The following is a 20,321-nucleotide window of genomic DNA, read 5'->3' as shown; positions in this document are numbered from 1 at the left end:
GTAGTGATAGGCGCAATCCACTGCTGCTTCCAGTTGTGTGAGGATAGATCAGGTACTGCAGTCTACAGAGATTCCACGTCTCAGAGCTCGTCCTATTGTTTTGGGTTATTGCCAGATCTCTGTATGTGCGCTCATTACTGCACGCTGTGTTGCCTGATTGCCAGCCATAACAGAGTACCCCTTGGACAGGGATAATTAGGGTCCCAATTTGAGGTCCCCCTTCTTTACCGAAGACCGTCCCAGTGTAACAGTTCACTGCTCTTGCTCAAGGATATGCCGAGTGCTTCTGCAGCTCGGTTTCAGCAATCAATGGGGGTCTCCGGACCCAGATTTCTAGCATCAACGCTACTATAAAGGGGCTAAAACACAACAAAATAATATTTACAAACTCAGTTGTCCTTTACATTACTTGAAATGACAGTCATGGTCTAATGGGAGCCAAATGGATTTCTAGTGGTGAGGCACATTTACATTGGCGGATAACCGTTCACATTCTAACGTTAACGACCTATTGGTGAACAAAATTGTATAATATTAATGTGCTGAGCGATTGAATGATGTGTCCAAAAACGCTAGTTCATAGTGTATGAAAAAGTATAGGCGATCAAAAAAAATTCTCATTCATCTATCGAAACTTGTGGAATGTAAATGGAGATCATTTGTTGAAAGATTTGAACCAACAAAAACGAGGAGCGGAAATTCAAGTCTTAAATAGGTTTTCTCTGATTGGTTGATCATGTTCCGAGGCAATTAGTCAGTAGCAATTGGGACATTGGAACAAGGATGTAGTTGTGTCATGATGATTATCATCATTATTGCAAATCCTACAGTTCAAATAAAGCAGTGAAACTAATTAATGAACATTTTATTGCTAAATCGATTCAATTTTCTTTTTGCAGAATCATTGGAAATGTTTGTACAATACTTTTCCTTTTTAACACATCTACACTCCAGATCATCTGTCTGTGTGAACATAGCCCACGATGATCGATGGTACGATGTTACGATCGCTAGCCAACCATGTCACTTAATTCTTGTCCTTTATAAACACTTGTCTGACATAATTTATTAATAGGAAGTTACAATCTGGTCGTTCATCTTTTAAATGATTGTGCGCTTTTGTACATGATGTGCAAATAATGAGTTTTTGATGTTGCAAGTTTTCTGCAGCATTTCTGCACCTATTAAGTCAATTATGTTTCTTACCTTTTTTACATTGCTTTTCTTCAGTGAGTTTTTCTATATGCCTTTTTATTGTGTTTTTGATGCTGCGTTTTTTGTCTTTTGTTGGTGTGTCATGTTTTAAATATAGCGGCTTTGTTTGTGATAGTTCCTAATATTTGGTTTGACAAAACTATTGATACAATCATGCACGCATTACATAAGTTTACGTCGCTTTGTTATCCCTCTTACAGATGTATGAACAAATTGAAATGGGATGGGGTGGTATTGAGTGTTAAGGTACCGTCACACTCAGCAACTTTCCAACGATCACGACCAGCGATACGACCTGACCGTGATCGTTGGAAAGTCCTTGTGTGGTCGCTGGGGAGCTGTCACACAGACAGCTCTCCAGGGACCAACGATGCCGAAGTCCCCGGGTAACCAGCGTAAACATCGGGTTACTAAGCGCAGGGCCGCGCTTAGTAACCCGATGTTTACCCTGGTTACCATTGTAAATGTAAAAAAAACAAACCACTACATACTTACATTCCGGTGTCTGTCGCGTCCCTCGCCGTCAGCTTCACGCACTGACTGTGAGCGCCTGCCGGCCGTAAAGCAGAGCACAGTGGTGACGTCACCGCTGTGCTTTATGGCTGGCGCTCACCAGTCAGTGCGGGAAGCTGACGGCGGGGGACGTGACAGACACCGGAATGTAAGTATGTAGTGTTTTTTTTTTTTACATTTACAATGGTAACCAGGGTAAACATCGGGTTACTAAGTGCGGCCCTGCGCTTAGTAACCCGATGTTTACCCTGGTTACCAGTGAAGACATCGCTGGATCGGCGTCACACACGCCGATCCAGCGATGTCAGCGGGTGATCCAGCGACGAAATAAAGTTCTGGCCTTCTAGCTCCGACCAGCGATGTCACAGCAGGATCCATCATCCAGATCGCTGCTGCGTGTCAAACACAACGATATCGCTATCCAGGACGCTGCAACGTCACGGATCGCTATCGTTATAATGTTGTTCAGTGTGAAGGTACCTTTAGAAGGCAGAGCAGCGTGAACTATAGGCACCCACGATATCACACTACTAGTGCGTTTGTCTATGTGCACAGTATTTATTTGTTTTGCCATTGCATACACTATTAAAGTATGACAACCTCATATAAAAGGCTCTACATGCTGCAGTATATCCATAGCAATAAGTTCGATATTTCCCACGCACTCCTTGACTTGCATGGCAGAGTGCCATCTGAATATTGAATGAAACTCGGGCATGCAGCTTTTTTTTCCTCTGACAATTTGAGGAAAAATATTGGACATGTGCACGGCCCTATAGACTAACATTAGTCCAAGTGCAATCCAATGTTTTGTCGAATCGCACTTAGATGGAAAATATGCTTGTCTGCACCTGTCCTAAGGGTAGGAGCTAACGGTAGTAGATTCTCGAATCCAAGAAAATAAGGCACATTATGCTAATGACACTCTGATCAGAATCTAGGCACAGTGTGCTCTTATTCTCTTGGATGAGAAGATTGAAAAATAATGTCCAAATGTCCCCATCTTCACCATTTTGTTAATGCGCTAAAATCAGACTGTGCTCCAATGTCATCCGAGTGCAATCTGATGCTTTCCACTGACTCATTGATTTGCAGAAATCCAAATATCAGATCAAACTCTGGCATATACAAACTGTCCGAGGAAAAATTAATCAGACATGTGCAAGACCCCATAGACTAACATTGGACCGAGAGCGATTCATTGTTATGTTGGATCGCACTCGGACAGCAAATACGCTCATCTGCGCCTTCCCTAAGGTGGAGAGCGTCTTAAGGAGTCGGTTCCCCTGCTTTGTGCGTACTTGCATTCTAGAGTAAACATATTGTAACCTTTTATAGTAAAGCATAGGTCCTTTAAGTCTAAGTAATAAAAGCCATATACTTAAGAGCTTGCACCGATCTTGTTACATTTTTGTTCTGTATCTTAACTACAGTAGATTATTCTCGATTCCCAGTAGAAGATTAGATCACACAATCAGATGTAGTGAAATTGCAACAGATTTTTGATGCAGAATTGCAGGAAATCTGCTGCAATTCCCAGAACAAAGCAAGTAGATGAGGCTTAAGGGTTTGTGCAAACGTTGCGGATCCGCAGCGGATTTGCTCCTGCAGATCCGCAGCTGTTTTCCATGCGGTGTACAGTACTATGTAAACCTATGGAAAACCAAATCCGCAGTGCACATGCTGCGGAAAAAACTGCGTGGAAACGCTGAGGTTTATTTTTCGCAGTGTGTCAATTCTTTGTGCGGATTCAGCAGCGTTTTACACCTGTTCCATAATTGGAATCCGCAGGTGTAAAAATGGCGGCAAAATCTGCACAAAAAACACAGTAAATCTGCAGGGCTTTTTACCTGTGGATTTTTCAGAATCCGCGCGGAAAAATCCACAATGGAATCTGCAACGTGTGCACATAGCCTTAAAAACCAAAATTCCGTGCATAGATGCTTGTAGATTTCCAAATACACAGCATTCTTCTTTTTGCAGGTCAGCAGATATTCACTGTAGGCGTCACACTTAGTAATGCATAAGAAAACTCACCACCATTAAGTCCCCATAAAAACAACAAAGTCGGCATAGTAGGAATATAGAAATGTTATTTATTTTAATATTCTTTTAATTCTGGTAAACAAATAATCATCGATCGTAAACTTTTTTCGCAGTCATTACAAATATTTTAAAATTAACAAAATAAATCTTTTGCCTCAGTAAAGCAATAATGCACAGACTGCGGGCTTCAATCAGCAGAACGCTAGGAATCTAATCAGGTAGAAAATGATTAGAGAGAATTGATTGTCAGCAGAACACCTGTAACATCTAAAATGCTGTCCACCCCCCAATGCTAGGACCCGATGCCACAAGGAGATGTCTAAGGCTATGTTTCCTCAGGGTGTAATCTCTGCCCTTTGGACGCAGCGGATACTTCGCTCTGCCCAAAGCGCCGGCCCCTATTGTACGCGTGGTGATTCCGGATGTGCTCATTGAACACATGTGGAATCACCGCATCACAATCATAGACTGGGCTATTCATCTTGCGGAGTCGGAGCATCTCCACGAGATAAATAGACATGCTGCGGTCTGGAAAGACGCGCCGCATGTCCGGTTACGCAGGGCCGCCGGATGAGTGTTCGCACGCATAGTGGAGACAGCATTTCATAAAATCCCCTACACTATGCTGTAACATCTGGACACTGGATTGGACGCTGCAGTTGTACGCAGCATCCAATCCGCAGCTAATCCTGAACGAATCCTTAAAGTGGAAACATACAATAACTCAACTCAGCTTTCAGGTATAGGAAGCCACTGCTAAATGAAGTCAACAGGACAACTTGCCATCAACGAATAAGGTGGACATTACCTGAAGAATTTTGCCACCAGGGACATTTGTTTTTGATGTTGGACATGAGGGATACATTTTATTTAGACTCTATGCTTCGTCTCATTAAAGGGAATCTGATACCAGAGTTTTGCTGCCCTATCTGAAAGCAGCCTAATTTAGGAGCGGAGACCCCGATTCAAGCATTCCATTACTTACTGGTCTGCTTGCTGCAATTTTGATAAAATCTGCTGCAGATTTACTAATTCTCTGAATGCTGAGCTTTGTATAACCCCAATCACACCACTGATGCACTGTGCATAGGCAGAAAACTGCCAATTATTTATGGGGAGGAGTTATACAGCACTCATGAATATGGAGGACTACATGGCAGCAGGTCTACTAGTCCTCTAGCGATAAATTCACTGTTTTATCATTATCAGAACTTCAGAAGGCAAACTAGTAAGTGACACATGGTTGGAATCAGGGTCTATGCCCATATATTATTCTGATCTCAGATTAGGAGGCAAAAACCAGGTTTTAATAAGCTGTATTGGCATCCTCCTGACCTTAACATAGGTGTAGTTTATCGCCATACAAAACATTATTCCCAAGGGCCCCAGACACCAGAAGCTTCGGGGTCACATCTGGGGTCATCATCTGGATAATTGATGGGAACAGAATGATTGTTGTAGTACTCCAGACGGTAAAGAAGCTTCTTCACCACTTCAGGATATTTCTCTGACAAATCGTGCCTCTCTTCAGGATCATGGACAATGTCAAATAACCAGAGATTCTTTCCAGAAGACTCAAATGACGGGAAGTCGCGAATGTCTGAAGAATTGGGTGGCGGAAACCAGTGATCACAACCTGTGAAAAAAGTACAAGATGTGGATTTAAATATATGATACTCTAAAGATCACCGTCTCCTGTCATGGGTTTAATCATAAGGAGATAGTAGTGATGAGCGAATATACTCGTTACTTGAGATTTCTCGATCATGCTCGGGGGTCCTCCGAGTATTTTTTAGTGCTCGGAGATTTAGTTTTCCTTGCCTCAGCTGAATGATTCACATCTGTTAGCCAGCATAAGTACATGTGGGGGTTGCCTGGTTGCTTGGGAATCCCCACATGTAATCAAGCTGCCTAACAGATGTAAATCATTCAGCTGAGGCAAGGAAAACTAAATCTCCGAGCACTAAAAATACTCGGAGGACCCCTGAGCGTGCCCGGGAAATCTCGAGTAACGAGTATATTCGCTCATCACTAGGAGATAGGCAAATGTGTTGGATATTAAAAAGGTTGTCCGCTACTTTATCACTGATGACCTATCCTCAATGATAAAAAGTAGTGGACAACCTCTTTAAGGCCCAGAGTCATCATTTGAGTTGTTTTTTTTTTTTCAAACTTTACTTTTACTTTTGTGCCTTGTGGTTTTTATTGCCTTTTTAATATGTGCCAAATTCTTCAAAATAACGCACTTGGGCAATGAATTTTGCGCAAATTAAACATTTTTTCTTTAATCTTTTCTACAACTTATTAGAAGAAAAAGGTTGATGTTTAGCAAAGTATTGTAAAATTTGAATTAAAAAAAAATTCAGCCATACAAAAATTACCCTAGGGGAAACTTGTGCTCATTTGGTAAGAAAAAAAAAAAAAAGCAATTTTTAAAATGTCGAATTTGATGAATCAGGCTAAAACATCTGGAAAAGTCACACTAATATATAAATAAAAATTCTGAAAATTAAGTACATAACAGAAAAAACTCAATGCAAAGTCACTGAGAAGAATTCATGTAAAAAAAAAAAATTACCAAAACACAATGATGAATGGGGCACAAGAAGTCTAAAAATCGAAGCAACGGATATGTGAAAACATTATGAGAAGGTCTTATTTGAGAAAAATATGGAAAGACCATACTAAGTCGGGTCACTGCATCATTGTCCTGGGACATGCGTTATCGAAAGTAGTAGTATTGGCATTGAAGCCCCATCCTATTAGGATAAGATTAAGTTCACATTTTGGATCTTTGCAACTTTTTTTTTTTTTAAAAAGAGGAAAACCGAAGATTTGTTTTACATTTACAATACCAGCGAAAGGACTGAGATTTCGGAAATCAGCGTTTTTCCTGCCAAGAGTGAAAGTTTGGGCTGCAGAGAAAAAAATGCTGCAAAAATGCAACGTGTGAACATGCCCAAAATTTATACTACAGCGTAGTTTTGGAGCCCTCCTTGGTTGGTATACATCACGAAACCCTCCCAAGATATACCGAAGGCAATAATTAAGTATGACCCTGCTAACCTACTACGGTACTTTGTTCAGGTTGTTACATATGTGGATATAACTGCCCCCCAGTACAGGGTCATTCAAAACAGCAGCCCAAATCTCAGCTTCCTGGGTCCCACAGAATATAAATCAAAGAGAACCCATCAGGAATGCATACATAAAGTTATGGCAGCTACGTAATAGTGCTTTAAAGGGGTTGTCTGGTTTTCATCTACAAGTCTGCAGTCACTCTATGTGACTGCAGACTTGTGAATTCTCGCATTGCTCGCACTGCGCACTGTCAGGATTCTCCGGTGATGGCGCCAGGAGTGACAGTCATATGACGCAGGTATGCCATATGCATACTCCTGGCCACATTCCAACTAGACCGTTTTGGCCTCACTCAATACACTTGCAATGAACGAGGCTGCGCCCATCTAGTCTGAATGTGGTCAGGAGGATACATATGGCATACCTGCGGACACATGACTGTCACTCCTGGCACCGGAGAATCCTCACAGCACATAGTGCGAGCGATGTGAGGATTCACAAGTCGGCAGTCACATAGAGTGATTGCAAACTTTTAGTTAATGAGTGGACAACCCCTTTAATAGTATGTACATACTTACCTTTCCTGTAGAAATCCGTTTTTTACAGAAATCTATAGTTGAAATTGTGGGACAGTGAGTTACATGTGCAGAGAGTGAGCGCTTTGATGACAAGTTTTCTTTATCTAGAGATAGGAGATTGCACTAAAACCTAAAGTATCAGGCTCTGGGAAGTTGTGGTTTAATTAATGTGTTTAGATATAAGAATCTGTAGACAAAATTATAGAGAGGTTAAACTTTGTATCTACAGTGGGGAAAATAAGTACTTAAAACACTGCCGATTTTGAAAGTTTTCCCACTTACAAAGAATGGAGAGGTCTGTAATTTTAATCTTAGATACTTTAACTGTGAGAGACAGAATCTAAAAATAAAAACCAGAAAATCACAGTATATGATTTTTACATAATTAATTTGCATTTTATTGCAGGAACTAAGTTGAAATAAGTATTTGATCACCTACCAACCAGCAAGATGTCCGGCTCTCACAGACCTGTTAGTTTTTCTTTAAGAAGCCTTCTACTCTGCACTCATTACCTGTATTAACTTCACCTGTTTGAACTCGTTACCTGTATAAAAGACATATGTCCACACAATCAATCACATGCCAAACATCTCCACCATGGCCAAGACCCAAGAGTTGTCTAAGCATACCAGGGTCAAAATTGTAGACTTGCATAAGGCTGGGATGGTCTACAGAACAATAGGCAAGCAACTTGGTGAGAAGGCAACTGTTTGCACAATTATCAAGGAATCAACCCAGAACTACATGAGAGGACCTGGTCCATGACCTCAAGAGAGCCGGGTCCAGAGTCTCAAACATTACCGTTAGTAACAAACTACGCTATCAGGGATTAAAATCCTGCAGGACACGCAAGGTAACCCTGCTCATGCAAGCACATCTACAGGCCCATTTGGATCATCCAGATGGTCATTAGCAAAATTCAGAGGAGGCATGTGAGAAGGTCATGTGGTCAGATGAGACCAAAATAGAACTTTTTGGTATCAACTCCACTGGCCGCGTTTGGAGGGAGAAGGAGGATGAATACAACTCCAAGAACACCGTCCCAACCGTGAAGCATGGTGGGGGAAAATATCATACTTTGAAGATGCTTTTCTGCAAAGGGGACAACTGCACCATATGGAAGGGAGGATGGATGGGTCATGTGTCACGAGATTCTGGCAACAACTTCCTTCCCTCAGTAAGAACATTGAAGATGGGTGGTGGCTGGGTCTTTCAGCATGATAATAACCCATAACACACAGCCAGGGCAACTAAGGAGTGGCTCTGTAAGAAGCATTTCAACATCCTGGAGTGGCCTAGCCAGTCTCCAGACCTGAACCCAATAGAAAATCTTTGGCGGGTTCTGAAACTCAATGTTGCCCAGCGACAGCCTTGAAAGCTGAAAGATTTGGAGAAGATCTGTATGGAAGAGTTGGCCAAAATCCCTCCTGCAGTGTTTGCAAACTTGGTCAAGAACTACAGGAAACAGATAAAATTTTAGCTCAAGGCCTGAACTGTGGGTTGGACTCCATCATTCATAAGGACCAAGAACGTCCGATAATAAACATAGGATCTCCCATCTCCTGCATCACTGCAAGCAGCGTCACCTAGCAGGAATGCTACTGTCACTCGATATTCAAAACAGTATTTGATTGTTTCATGGCCTCAATTGTTTGCAGTGTTACGGAAATGGAACTTCCCTGATAAGTTTCTCTCATGGATTTATGCTCTATATAGTCATTCCACAGCTTACGTTCGCTACAATGGTTTTAATTCTGCGCTTTTCTACATTAATACAGGTACTGGCCAATAGTGTACCCTATCCCCGCTATTATTCCTTCTCACAACTGAACCAGTAGCGATTCATCTTCTTTTTAACCCAGACATTCAAGATATGGAAATCACATCTGATTCTCACAAACTATTTATGTTCGCAGATGACATCTTACTTTTTTTTGTTCTTTAAATTAACTGTCCCACAAACCTTGCTGAACATGTTTCTGGCCTGCAGACCAACCAAACTAAATCATACGCCATGAATATTTCCCTTCCCGTCATCATTGTATAGCAGCTCAAACAAGATTTTTCCTTGCAGTGGTCTATAAACCACCTGGACTACCTAGATGTGAAATTAATGACTAACGTAGAATTTCTCTTCTCTGCGAACTAACCCCAAATGCTTCACAAGCTAGGTTCATTGCTACTCTCATGGCTGGGCATCATAAGAGCCCTAAAAATGACCATACTCCCTAAATTACATTATCTGTTTTCAGTACATCCAATGCCTGTCCCATCCCAACACCTTAAATCAAGTCAGAGTCTAATTAACACCTTTGTCTGGAAAGGAGGCACTCCCAGGGTCAACAGAGCCACACTATACCGCCACCATTTGAAAGGGGGCCTAGAGGTGCCCAATCTAATAAAATGTTACCAATTATACCTATTATTATACATTTTTATAGCGCCATTTATTCCATAGCGCTTTACATGTGAACGGGGCAAATATAGACAAGTACAATAAACATGGGTAAAAAAAGGCACACACAAGTACAGGAGGGAGGACCCTGCCCGCGAGGGCTCACAGTCTACAGGGGATGGATGAGGATACACTAGGAGAGGGTAGAGTTGGTCATGCGGCGGTTTAGCAGACAGAGGATCGCTGCAGGTTGAGAGGATAACAGCCTCATCTGTGGCTCTCCCTCGAAGCATCAGGGTGTCGTCACCCACTGCCTCTCGACGCCTTGCTATGGCTCCTTCCCGCTTGCGCACACAAATATCTAGTCCCATTGTAATTCACTCACTTAAAATCTGAAATATTCCTCAAATCTGATGTCACCTTTCTTAACCCTCGCCCCGCTATGGGATAACTCACAGTTTCCCCCAGGTAAAGAGTCTATTCTCATCTTTTCGTTCTTGGATTGCTGCAGGTATCACTAGATTCCACCACTTAGTTAATGTTGACGCCCTTCTCCCATTTCCAGCTCTCCAAGAGAAATGCAACCTCCCTTCTAGAGAAATATTCCGATATATACAACGCAAACATTTCACTTTCACCATGTTAAGAAACTCTGCTCCATCATACATGTTTACACCATTTGAGCAAAGATGTCGTCAGAACCCTCACGTTTCTGGCTCCATCTCACTGATCTATTCTCATATCAATCACCCTATGCATAGGGGAAGTTTAACAAATACTGCTCGTTGGGAATCGGACACTGAACTAATTCTGATGCGGAATGGTCCCAGATATGGTCCTCCTCTACCGGTGACATACAAAACACTTTCATTTTAATGATGGTACCAAACTATAAAAGGTGCTAATCAGGTGGTACCTGACCCTTGCCAGAGTGGCCAAAGTAGTTTTTGGCTACTCTACCAATTGCTTAAGAAGCTGCTGTTCCATCGGAGATATGTACACATGGTGGTTATGCTCCATAGTTCATAAACTCTGGATCCTTTCCATGATGCCCCCCCCCCCTTCCTCGCTTCCTTTCCTTATAAAACCTGTCTTTTTATTGTATCTTCCTTAATCAAACATTTTGTATTATAAAAACAATGTGTTAAAATTCTTAATAAAAATTTATCGTTTAAAAAAAAAAAAAAAACACGGGAAACATCTGACCTCTGTAATTGCAGACAAAGGTTTCTGTACCAAATATTAAGTTATGTTTTTCTATTGTATCACTTATTTCATGCAATAAAAATGCAAATTAATTACCGTATGTAAAAATCACACTGATATTCTGGATTTTTTTTTTTAGATTTGTCTAAAGGTGTACCTACAAAAAGTGTACCTACGAAAAAAAATCACAGACCTCTCCATTCTTAGTAGGTGGGAAAACTTGCAAAACTGGCCGTGTATCAAACACTTATTTTCCCCACTGTATATGGGAAAAGGCAAAAGAAAAAAAGGGATTTACATAATTGAAAATTTGGTCTTTGCAATCTAAATATTTAAGATGTAACTGAAAAGTCTGCAGGGCAGATTCATTTTGCTGAGCAAACTTTGCAGATTGCTGAACACACATTCGACGTTACTGTGGAATACATTGCTTCAGCACCATGGAATGTAAATCCACATAAGTAAAAGGGCCGAAATGTGGAGCTGGGGAAAAGGAATTGCAGAGGAAAGGGCTTTGTGCTATACGCATTCTAAACCAGCTTTTCATGGCACATTTCATAGTGTTTAGGTCATGGCACAAAAAAGAGAAAGTAAAATAAATACTATGGACTTCCTAAATCGTGACATTTATTAGTCATAGAAATGTGAAGGCTGAAGCTGAACAGTGCTACGTACAGTAGTTGAGATTCCAGGGGTTAGGTTTACATTAACATCGGGGAAACTGGGGTGTGAGAACATCACTGAGAAATACATGCACTCAGAAGGAAAAGTCATAGACATGTTACTGATCTAAACACACAAAAAAAATAGAAATAACATTTTTAAAACATCTTGATTTCTCCCCTATCGAGTATGAGCGCCACACACCGAAATCCCCGCACTTACAGCCTTGGCTGCTATCATTGAGGAATGCAAGTGGTCATGGAAATCATCAAGAACCGCTGCTGGCAGCTCCCCCTACAATTGCAGATGATGTCCCAGATATGTTCAAAAGGGGAGACAAGTCCAGAGACCCCGCAGACAACAATACCATGTTCAGGCCACAGAGGCTGCGCACGAGCAACATGACGTTGTTGTGTTGAATAATGACTCCTGGGATATTTTGGAGGAATGGCCGCACCACTTGTTCCACTAAAGTAAGTGTAAGCTGTGTATCAGGAATGAAGACTAAATGGTGCGGAGTATCATACATTATGCCAACATACACCATAATCCTGGGAGTAGGACCAGTGTGATGTTCACTCGGAAAAACCTCTTCAGGACCTCTAGTCTTCATTTTAGTGACTCCAAACTTGTCTCCCATCAAGCACATCTGTGACGTCATTGGTTATCACAAAGGGAGCTGCCAGCAGCGGATCTTGATGATTTGCCCAAGTAGCAGAACAGTCCTCAGACAAGCAGTAATAACCTCAGTGACAGCAGCCATACATTTCCAGAGATATTAGGCCTCTTTATTTAATGTTAATTTTATGGTCTTTATGGAGAATTCTCCACGCCCAGCGATTCTTTTAGAAGCTACAGAAAACATACGATTAGCATTGCTCCTTTGCTGAGTGTTCCCTGCCATGATTACAACAGCCAATTATTGGGACTGGGTGTTCTTTACCCCTTAAGAATGCTACCAATTTTTGGTACTTTGGTTTTGCTCATCTTTTTCCAAAGTGTCTTAATTATCTGTTGAATTAGCCATACGAGTAATTTTGCAATACACCATTCACATCACAATATACTGTACTAAGAAATGGGGATTTTTAAAAAAAATATATATATTTTTTTTAAATTGGGAAAAGGGTAGAGTGATTTAAACTTTTGTATTTAAAATAAATATTTTTTAGTTTTTGTTCTATTTTGTCACCCTAGGGGACTTAAACCTGCTATTGTCTAATTGGTTGTACCAGGTTGATGGTGGTAAAGATCCAGGACTCCGGACCCTAACCCATTGCTTGGGGCCCCAGATCTCTGCCGATTCACATGTTATCACTTATTTGACACATTTTTATAGATGGATAGTGAGATAGTGCTAATAAAAATGGGCGCTTTTGCCATTTACAGTTTATTAAAATTTACAACCATTCTTAAGATAGTAATACTTTTCTTTATTTACAGCTTGTTGTCTAGGAGACAGACCACCACTGTAAGTCTAGCAACAATGGCCTACCATGCACAGTGCTTACAAGTGCTTTTCTATTGAGCTTGTAAGTGCTGCTTTAAAGCTGATCGGGATCTCTGGAGTGCACTGTTGGCTCCTAATCCTGGTCAGCGCCAGCACTGGGTTTACAAGGTAGGCATCAGCGGTGGTCGGTCACCTAAGCAATGAACTGTAAATAAAAGGAAAAGTGTCAATATCTCAAGAACGGCTGCAAATTTTAACAAACAGTAAATGGCAAAAGTGCTTGTTTTTTACAATCACTATCAAACAATATCCATCTAAGAATCTAAGAAGATTTGAAGAACTCTTTACTAACTTTATACAATATGGTGAGTGAACTGCTGGCACTTTATAAAAGAGGGATAACATTTACAGATGCCCACGTTTCATGTAATATGGCAGAGTTAGCACAGATGTATACTGCCTGCCTCCAATATGAGCAATATCAGTCATAGCCACTATAGTAGATAACAAATTGTAAAAAATAAAATTATTCCATGTAGTCTGAGTTTTGAATACAATGAAATTTCCTGGGGGGAGGGTAGTGACTGCCTGTATTGCAGGGGGTAACAGAGTTTCCAGTGTCAGATGTATACTCCTTGGTACAACAGATACAGTAAGTGATACCTGGATTTCCAGTTAGTAGTTTCCATTTCCTGTGTCGAATTGCAGCATGAACTGATATATTGAACAATGAATTCTCCCATGTAGAAATAAAAGGCTTGGCGAAAGGATTGCTTGTCTCTTTATTTGTGGAGCCTGTGAAAAAAAAAAAGAAAATGTTATATGGCCGTATACAGTTTCATCCAGTAACCCTAACACTTTACAGTATCATAAATCACCAATTTGTAGCACATCTCTACTATATAGTGTATAGCAGTAATTTCCAGCTATTGTGTAACTACAACTCCCAGTATGTACTGACAACCTAGGTCATCAACTCCATACCGGGTAAATGGTCACACCGGTATTACTGGCTTGTACAATGTTCACCAGATTTTCCCACTTATAACCAGGGGCAGACATACCATTCATTGTAGCAACTTATACAGGGGCCCAAAAGGTAAGGGGCCCACTGCCATCTCCAAAGCAGGTGAAATTGTGCTGCAAAAAGGATATATATATATATATATATATATATATATATATATATATATATATATATATATATATATATATATATATCTCATATGCTGCTCTTGCACAGGGCCCCTTTTCTGTCTGTGTCCGCTCCTGCTCGTGACCATACATTTTCTGAGTGATATACTTAAAACCTATGTACATCTTCACACTTATTTACTTTTTTATTGTTCATTTGCTTCTAAATGTCACAGTTAGGCAACTTTTTAAATAGTCTTAATTGCATTTTTTCTACCATTTTGCTGCTGCAGTGTCTGGAAGTCATTCATCTAGCTCATTCATCTGCAAAAATGTTACAAATCTGAAGTCCAACTCAGTTCTGATTGCTCCCTCAGGTCCTAATCCCCTATGTCAGTAGTAAAAATAGCAGAAGAAGGAGGAGTTGTGTCCACAGCCTGTAGAGGGGAGAAAGTATCTACAGTTTCAGGGAAGGCAGCAAAAACAGGCTATAGAAAGGGAGGAAAGCACATGAAGCGCAAATAAGTGCAGGGTGGAAGCTGTGATGATGTGTTACCTAATAAATACTGCAGCATCTTGGGTACACAGAGCTCACATCCAGCCTCATACAAGAAAAAAAACAACTACATATCAATTTTAATAAAGCAAAGATTGTAGACAAACATAGTGCACTTTTTTTTTTTAACTAAAGCACTAACATAAATCATAAAATCATTTTTATTTCATTTGAAGGGGGGCTTATGGGAAAAACATTTTCTACAACATTAATGGTTCATTTACACTGCAAGATTATCTTGAACGAGTGGTGTCATCAGGTGAAAGACGTTGCACAAAAAATCATCGTTCTCGGCAGTGGACTTGAGTACACAGGGTTTTAGCTACCGAGAACAATGGCAACCTGTGTGTTCTGAATGATCTATTACAGATTGTTCAGTGTGAGTGGGGATTATGGCCTGATGGTGTAAACTGGTAAAAACATCAAATAACACTAACACATCGGATAGCATTCATCGGAGTTATACGCCCTAATGGTGTCTCCAGGCAGAAAATTATATTAAGCCATTCAAACATGACAGACTCTTGCCATTAATAAATAAACAAGAAAACAAAAAAAACAAGCATATGGGTAAGTTAGAAGAGATGGTTGTGAGCCAAACAGTTATTATCTAAACTTCATGGACCCAAGAAGGATCCATAAGAGGCTCCTGGTCCATCTCTTACCTACCCGATACAGGTTCAACCTTTGGGATCTCCATCTATCATGAAGACTAGGTTCCCCAACTGGAAAAGTTTGAGGCAGCTGATCGGAAATCCAGGTTATATAGTACATTTAGAGAAGTCGTCGGTGAAAAGAACGCTCATTGGAAGACTTTTTATGACTTTCTACCCAACAATCTAGCAAAATGCTCATTCGTCAAGTTATTGGATCATTTGAACTAGCACAATCCCCCCCAGAAAAAAAAACCCATCGTCATCAGTAGCACATTGTACTGTATAAATATGGTATGCGCTGCCGATAACAAGATACTGTGCAGGGACGGAACAGGAACATCTGCCATAGCTCAGACCCGTCATTGTTCATCAGTCACCAATGGGTTTGTATATAGCCGATCGGTGCGGTGCACTGAGAGGCCGAAATCAGCACTTCTATCTGCACCACTAGGCTCCTACCATACCATACTTTCATCTGAATGGAAGGTGATATTTGTCGTAGTTTCACCACACAGGCAAAGAAGGCATCGGATGACCAGCAAGTAATAAGGAAGCAAACCAGAGATAAGGAGCAGAGATCATTCCAGGGGTCATGATCTACAATGACAATTTAAAAAGCTCCAGAGAGAAGGAAGGAAGTCATTATTGACAAGAGGGATGACATTAAGGGAGATTTTCTATGGTAAATAAGAAAAAAGTCATGAAGAGGTAGATAACAGTAATAGAAGAGATAACGATACATTATATTGTCTAGTAATCTAATCAGGAAGAAGTGATAAAGACAAATGGACAAAGACATCCTCATCCATAGCACACAAATGTCTTGAAATGGATTGCAGGTCCATAGGGCCCATGTAATCTTCTGACAGACGACAATCTAAATGTTTGCATTTTTTGAGCCATCACTGCTAGACAGGAATGTGTCATGATTTTTTTTTTTAAATAATTGGACTTGTTAAAAAGTTATATACACAGTACACAGTATACAGTTAAATAGTCTTTTGAGGTTTTTCATTTGCAACTTCTTAACTCTGGGAACTTTCATTTTTATTTGCTGGTGTGTTAGAGCACGTTGCTTTCCCACAGCAAATACGGCAGCCCCAGGCCATAGGGGATTGCCGTCAGGGTCCGACATAATCTGCTATACTGTGGCTGCCTCAGCTCTGAGCTGGACAGGTCATAGATGCCCAGTTCATGGCTAGTCCGAGCCCAGCGCCATTTTATTGTAGCCAAGCACAATTAATGGGCTACCACTTCCCTCTGTTACCTGTAGTAACTGATTTGACTGAAGCTTTAATCACAGTAATAACATGAGGGCACAGGTTTGGGCACTAGCTCTGGGGGGGAGGCGATTTTATTTAGTATCGAGTACTCAGCACAGGATGGAGTCGAAGTCACCACGACTGCCTTGGTGCCTGGAACTGATGACGAGCACTCACAGGCTAACTACAGTGATCTGAGCGCAGCCGTCATGTCATGGCTCACAGATCACAATAATTACCAGTGAGAGAGCACAGATCTGGGCACCATGGCTGTGGCTTCATCCAGCGATGAGTACACATCACTGGATAAAATCACTGTCACTCTAGGGCCAAGATCTGTGCTCATCGGATATTACTGTGATCTGAGTATAGCAGTGATATAATGGTTCTGCTCAAATCACAGTAAATACAGTTGAGCTGTGTATCTAATCCTTCATGTGTGATACAGTCTGCAAAGCCATGTGTCTAATCTTATTATGTGAGATACAGTCTGCTGAGCTGTGTATCTAATCTTATGTGATACAGTCCACATTGCCATATATCTAAATCACATCATATGTGATAGTACATAGAGTTATGTATCGAATGCTATCATATATGATACAGTCCACCAAGTTGTGTATCTAATGCTATTATATATGATAAAGTCTGCTGAGCGGTGTATCTAATCCTATAGTGCGTGATAGTTCACATAGCCATGTATCTTAACCTATTATTTATTATGTGTAATACAGTCCACTGAGTTGTGTATCTAATTCTGTCAAGTGTGAAACTGATTGCTGAACTGTGTACTTACTGTGATCTTAGCACTGCATCCGCAATGATATGACTGCTATGCTCAGATCGGTTTTATAGAGATGTGTGGGTGGCAATGTTGAGGGCATTGTTGGGAGGGTATGCATCGGCCACTCTACTTTTATATGGGATCTTTTATAAGATTATTTGTGCAATCACAAACCAAGCTTAAACTTCCCTGAAATACCCCAGCCTTCTGGTGGATAGCTGAATGTCCTACTACTTTGACAACGTAACAAGTCAATGGGAGCGAACATAAAGATCCTGTTACAAGTGCTGCCCGAATCTGTATGGAAACAAACAACTGTTAATAGGATCATTTGGTCCCCATTCAGTTTGCATATTGTTGACAGCACATCTCCTGTTTACACAGAAAGATGCGCTTCAGACAATGATTCTGGTCATGTTAACACAGTCCAATGATTCTAGGACTGAGCATTGCTACAAACTCTTATTTGGCTGATTATTGGCCTGTGTAAAAGAGCCTTAAAATCTCCAGGCTGCAGTTTGTTTTAACGTGATCACATCGACATTCGCTTAAGCGGCTAACTGACTTAGGCTACTTTCACACTAGCGTCGTGCAATGCAAAATTGCTCGCAGGATGCGTTTTTTCTCCATTGACAAACATTAGCGACGCATTGGCACATGTCGCAACCGTCGTGCGACGGTTGCGTAGTGTTGTGGTGGACCGTCGGCAGCAAAAAAAGTTAAATGTAACGTTTTTTGCTGCGTTGTGTCCGCCATTTCTGACCACGCATGCACGGACGGAACTCCGCCCCCACCTCCCCGCAACTCACAATGGGGCAGCGGATGCGCTGGAAAAATGCATCCGCTGCCCCGTTGTGCGGCGCTTGCACAGTATGCGTTGGTACGTCAGGCCGACACAGCGCGACGGCCCCGTACCGACGCTAATGTGAAAGTAGCCTAACTGAGCTCAGCGGCTTGTGCCGTCGACTGGGACAGAGCAGCTGAGGTCAGCTACTGGCTGCAGCGTTGTCGATGTGACTATCACCGCTGCTGACAATATCAGTTGCCGGGAGTAGGTGAAGAGATCAGTGCTGGACCTAGGGAGGGCAAGAAAAGCTCTTTTTTCCTAAAATACACTACTGCCGGAGGACAGGGCTTTTCTGAAACAACAGAACCTGTTTTGAGGAGTTTTCTTGTCCTTTTTATTCTAAAGTCAGGCCTAGCAGAGCCAAAGAAATAAAAAAAATATATTCATACTTTCCAAACACTCCCCAGCACTGCTGCCCGATTCCCTCGTTGGTTTCTGTGGTATAGATTTGTATCAGAATTAGACTTTCTAAATCTTTGTCATTCCAAATGTGTGTCTACAAGCCATGCTCACCTGTAAACCATGACCACTCGTACAACTTTTATTGAGCCAAATACAAAAATCGAACACGCTTCAGTTTATGATATTTTGCACAAAGCTGCATATTTTGGCAAAAACGGACTTAAGTTGATTAATACATCAGGGCCAGTGTTCCTATAATATAGTCGATGCTTTACAGGATATAAACAGAATGTCTGAGATCCTCATCCACTTTTATGGCACCAGTTGAAAGACTTTGTCTTGGGACATGTTATTTGAAGACCACAAGCATCAGATATCTCCATGAGAAGTGTTTCGGCTGCATTGCTTGCCTCTGCTCTGTGGTCACAATGCTGTAAGCAGATTGCTGGGTTTTATAAATCTGCTGGGATGTGGGTATATATGTATACTTTAAGGGCACAGCATGGCCTGAAGTAATCTCTAAATAGTTAACATACGAGAGCTGGAGAACCTTCTAGTCTAACATTAGTAACATGATTAAAATGTGAAATTTGACCTTATTTTTCATCTAGAATATGATGAAACTAATATGCTGAGGCTGAATAACGAGATACTTGGTTTTATCCAGGGGTTTTTCACTTCTTTTCTTTGAGGGCTTTTTCCCATTGCTGCCGTAAGAATAATTCTTCAGAGTTAGGCCTCATCACACATCAGTTTTTCACGTACAAGTGTTATCTGTGTTTTCATGGATATCACTCGTATTTATGACAGTCTATGGGGCTGTTCACATGTCCTTGATTTTTTGCAGACCAAGTGGTCCAAGAAAAAAATCACGGAGAGATGTCCAATATCAATCCAGGTGTCAGATCAATTTTGACAATGAAAGGCTGTGTGTCGGAGAAAAAATCTGACAGTATTCAAAAGCCATCCGTATGCTGTCCGGTTTTCATTGACGACTAATAGGAGTAGGTGGAGAAATTTCTATTTTTTTTAAATGTTTCTTATCAGTGAAAAAACTGATGAAACTTTCACCATATTTTGATGACAATCAAATGTCCCTCTGATGAAAATCACTGAAGAATCTCAGTCCGTTTTTCTTGCACGTCAAAATACTGATATCTGAATGAGCCCTAAGGCTGTTTTCACACTGACGACATAGATCCTTCCATCGGAAGGTCCATTATATACAGTATTTGATGAGAAGAGTCAGCAACACTGATTATTGCCATCAGAGTCATGGACACCATGTACGAACGCAATGCAAAGTAATAGGGTCCCAACTTTGGTATCTGTTGTACGATGAAACAAATACCAAAACATTGCTTCCACCATAAACAGAAGCCATGATGGAGATGTGGACAAAGCCTTTTCCATTTAAATTTTTAGTAATAAAATAGTTCACTTCAATGTACACTGATAGTTCTATTACTGGTATCATTACGGTTATTTTTTTTTTTGCATATTGTAGCCAAAACCTTTGTTTTTGGTTATCT

General features: G+C 40.9%; 1 protein-coding gene across 1 annotated transcript in view; it reads right to left on the bottom strand.

The window, feature by feature from the left end:
• Positions 1 to 3,804: 3,804 nt before the first annotated feature.
• Positions 3,805 to 20,321, bottom strand: part of ARSB (arylsulfatase B) — a 261,824-nt gene continuing 245,307 nt past the window's right edge. The window contains exons 7-8 of the mRNA XM_069749896.1: positions 13,812 to 13,943; positions 3,805 to 5,410 (exon numbers count right to left, since the gene is read on the bottom strand). Of these exons, the coding sequence (XP_069605997.1) occupies positions 5,145 to 5,410; positions 13,812 to 13,943 (398 nt within the window). The 3' untranslated portion in view covers positions 3,805 to 5,144. The remainder of the gene's footprint in view (positions 5,411 to 13,811; positions 13,944 to 20,321) is intronic.

This window comes from Ranitomeya imitator, chromosome 1 (assembly GCF_032444005.1).
Source record: "Ranitomeya imitator isolate aRanImi1 chromosome 1, aRanImi1.pri, whole genome shotgun sequence".
Taxonomy (NCBI): domain Eukaryota; kingdom Metazoa; phylum Chordata; class Amphibia; order Anura; family Dendrobatidae; genus Ranitomeya; species Ranitomeya imitator.
Note: the sequence above shows the minus strand (reverse complement) of the source record. Positions and strands in the feature narration are given on the sequence as shown.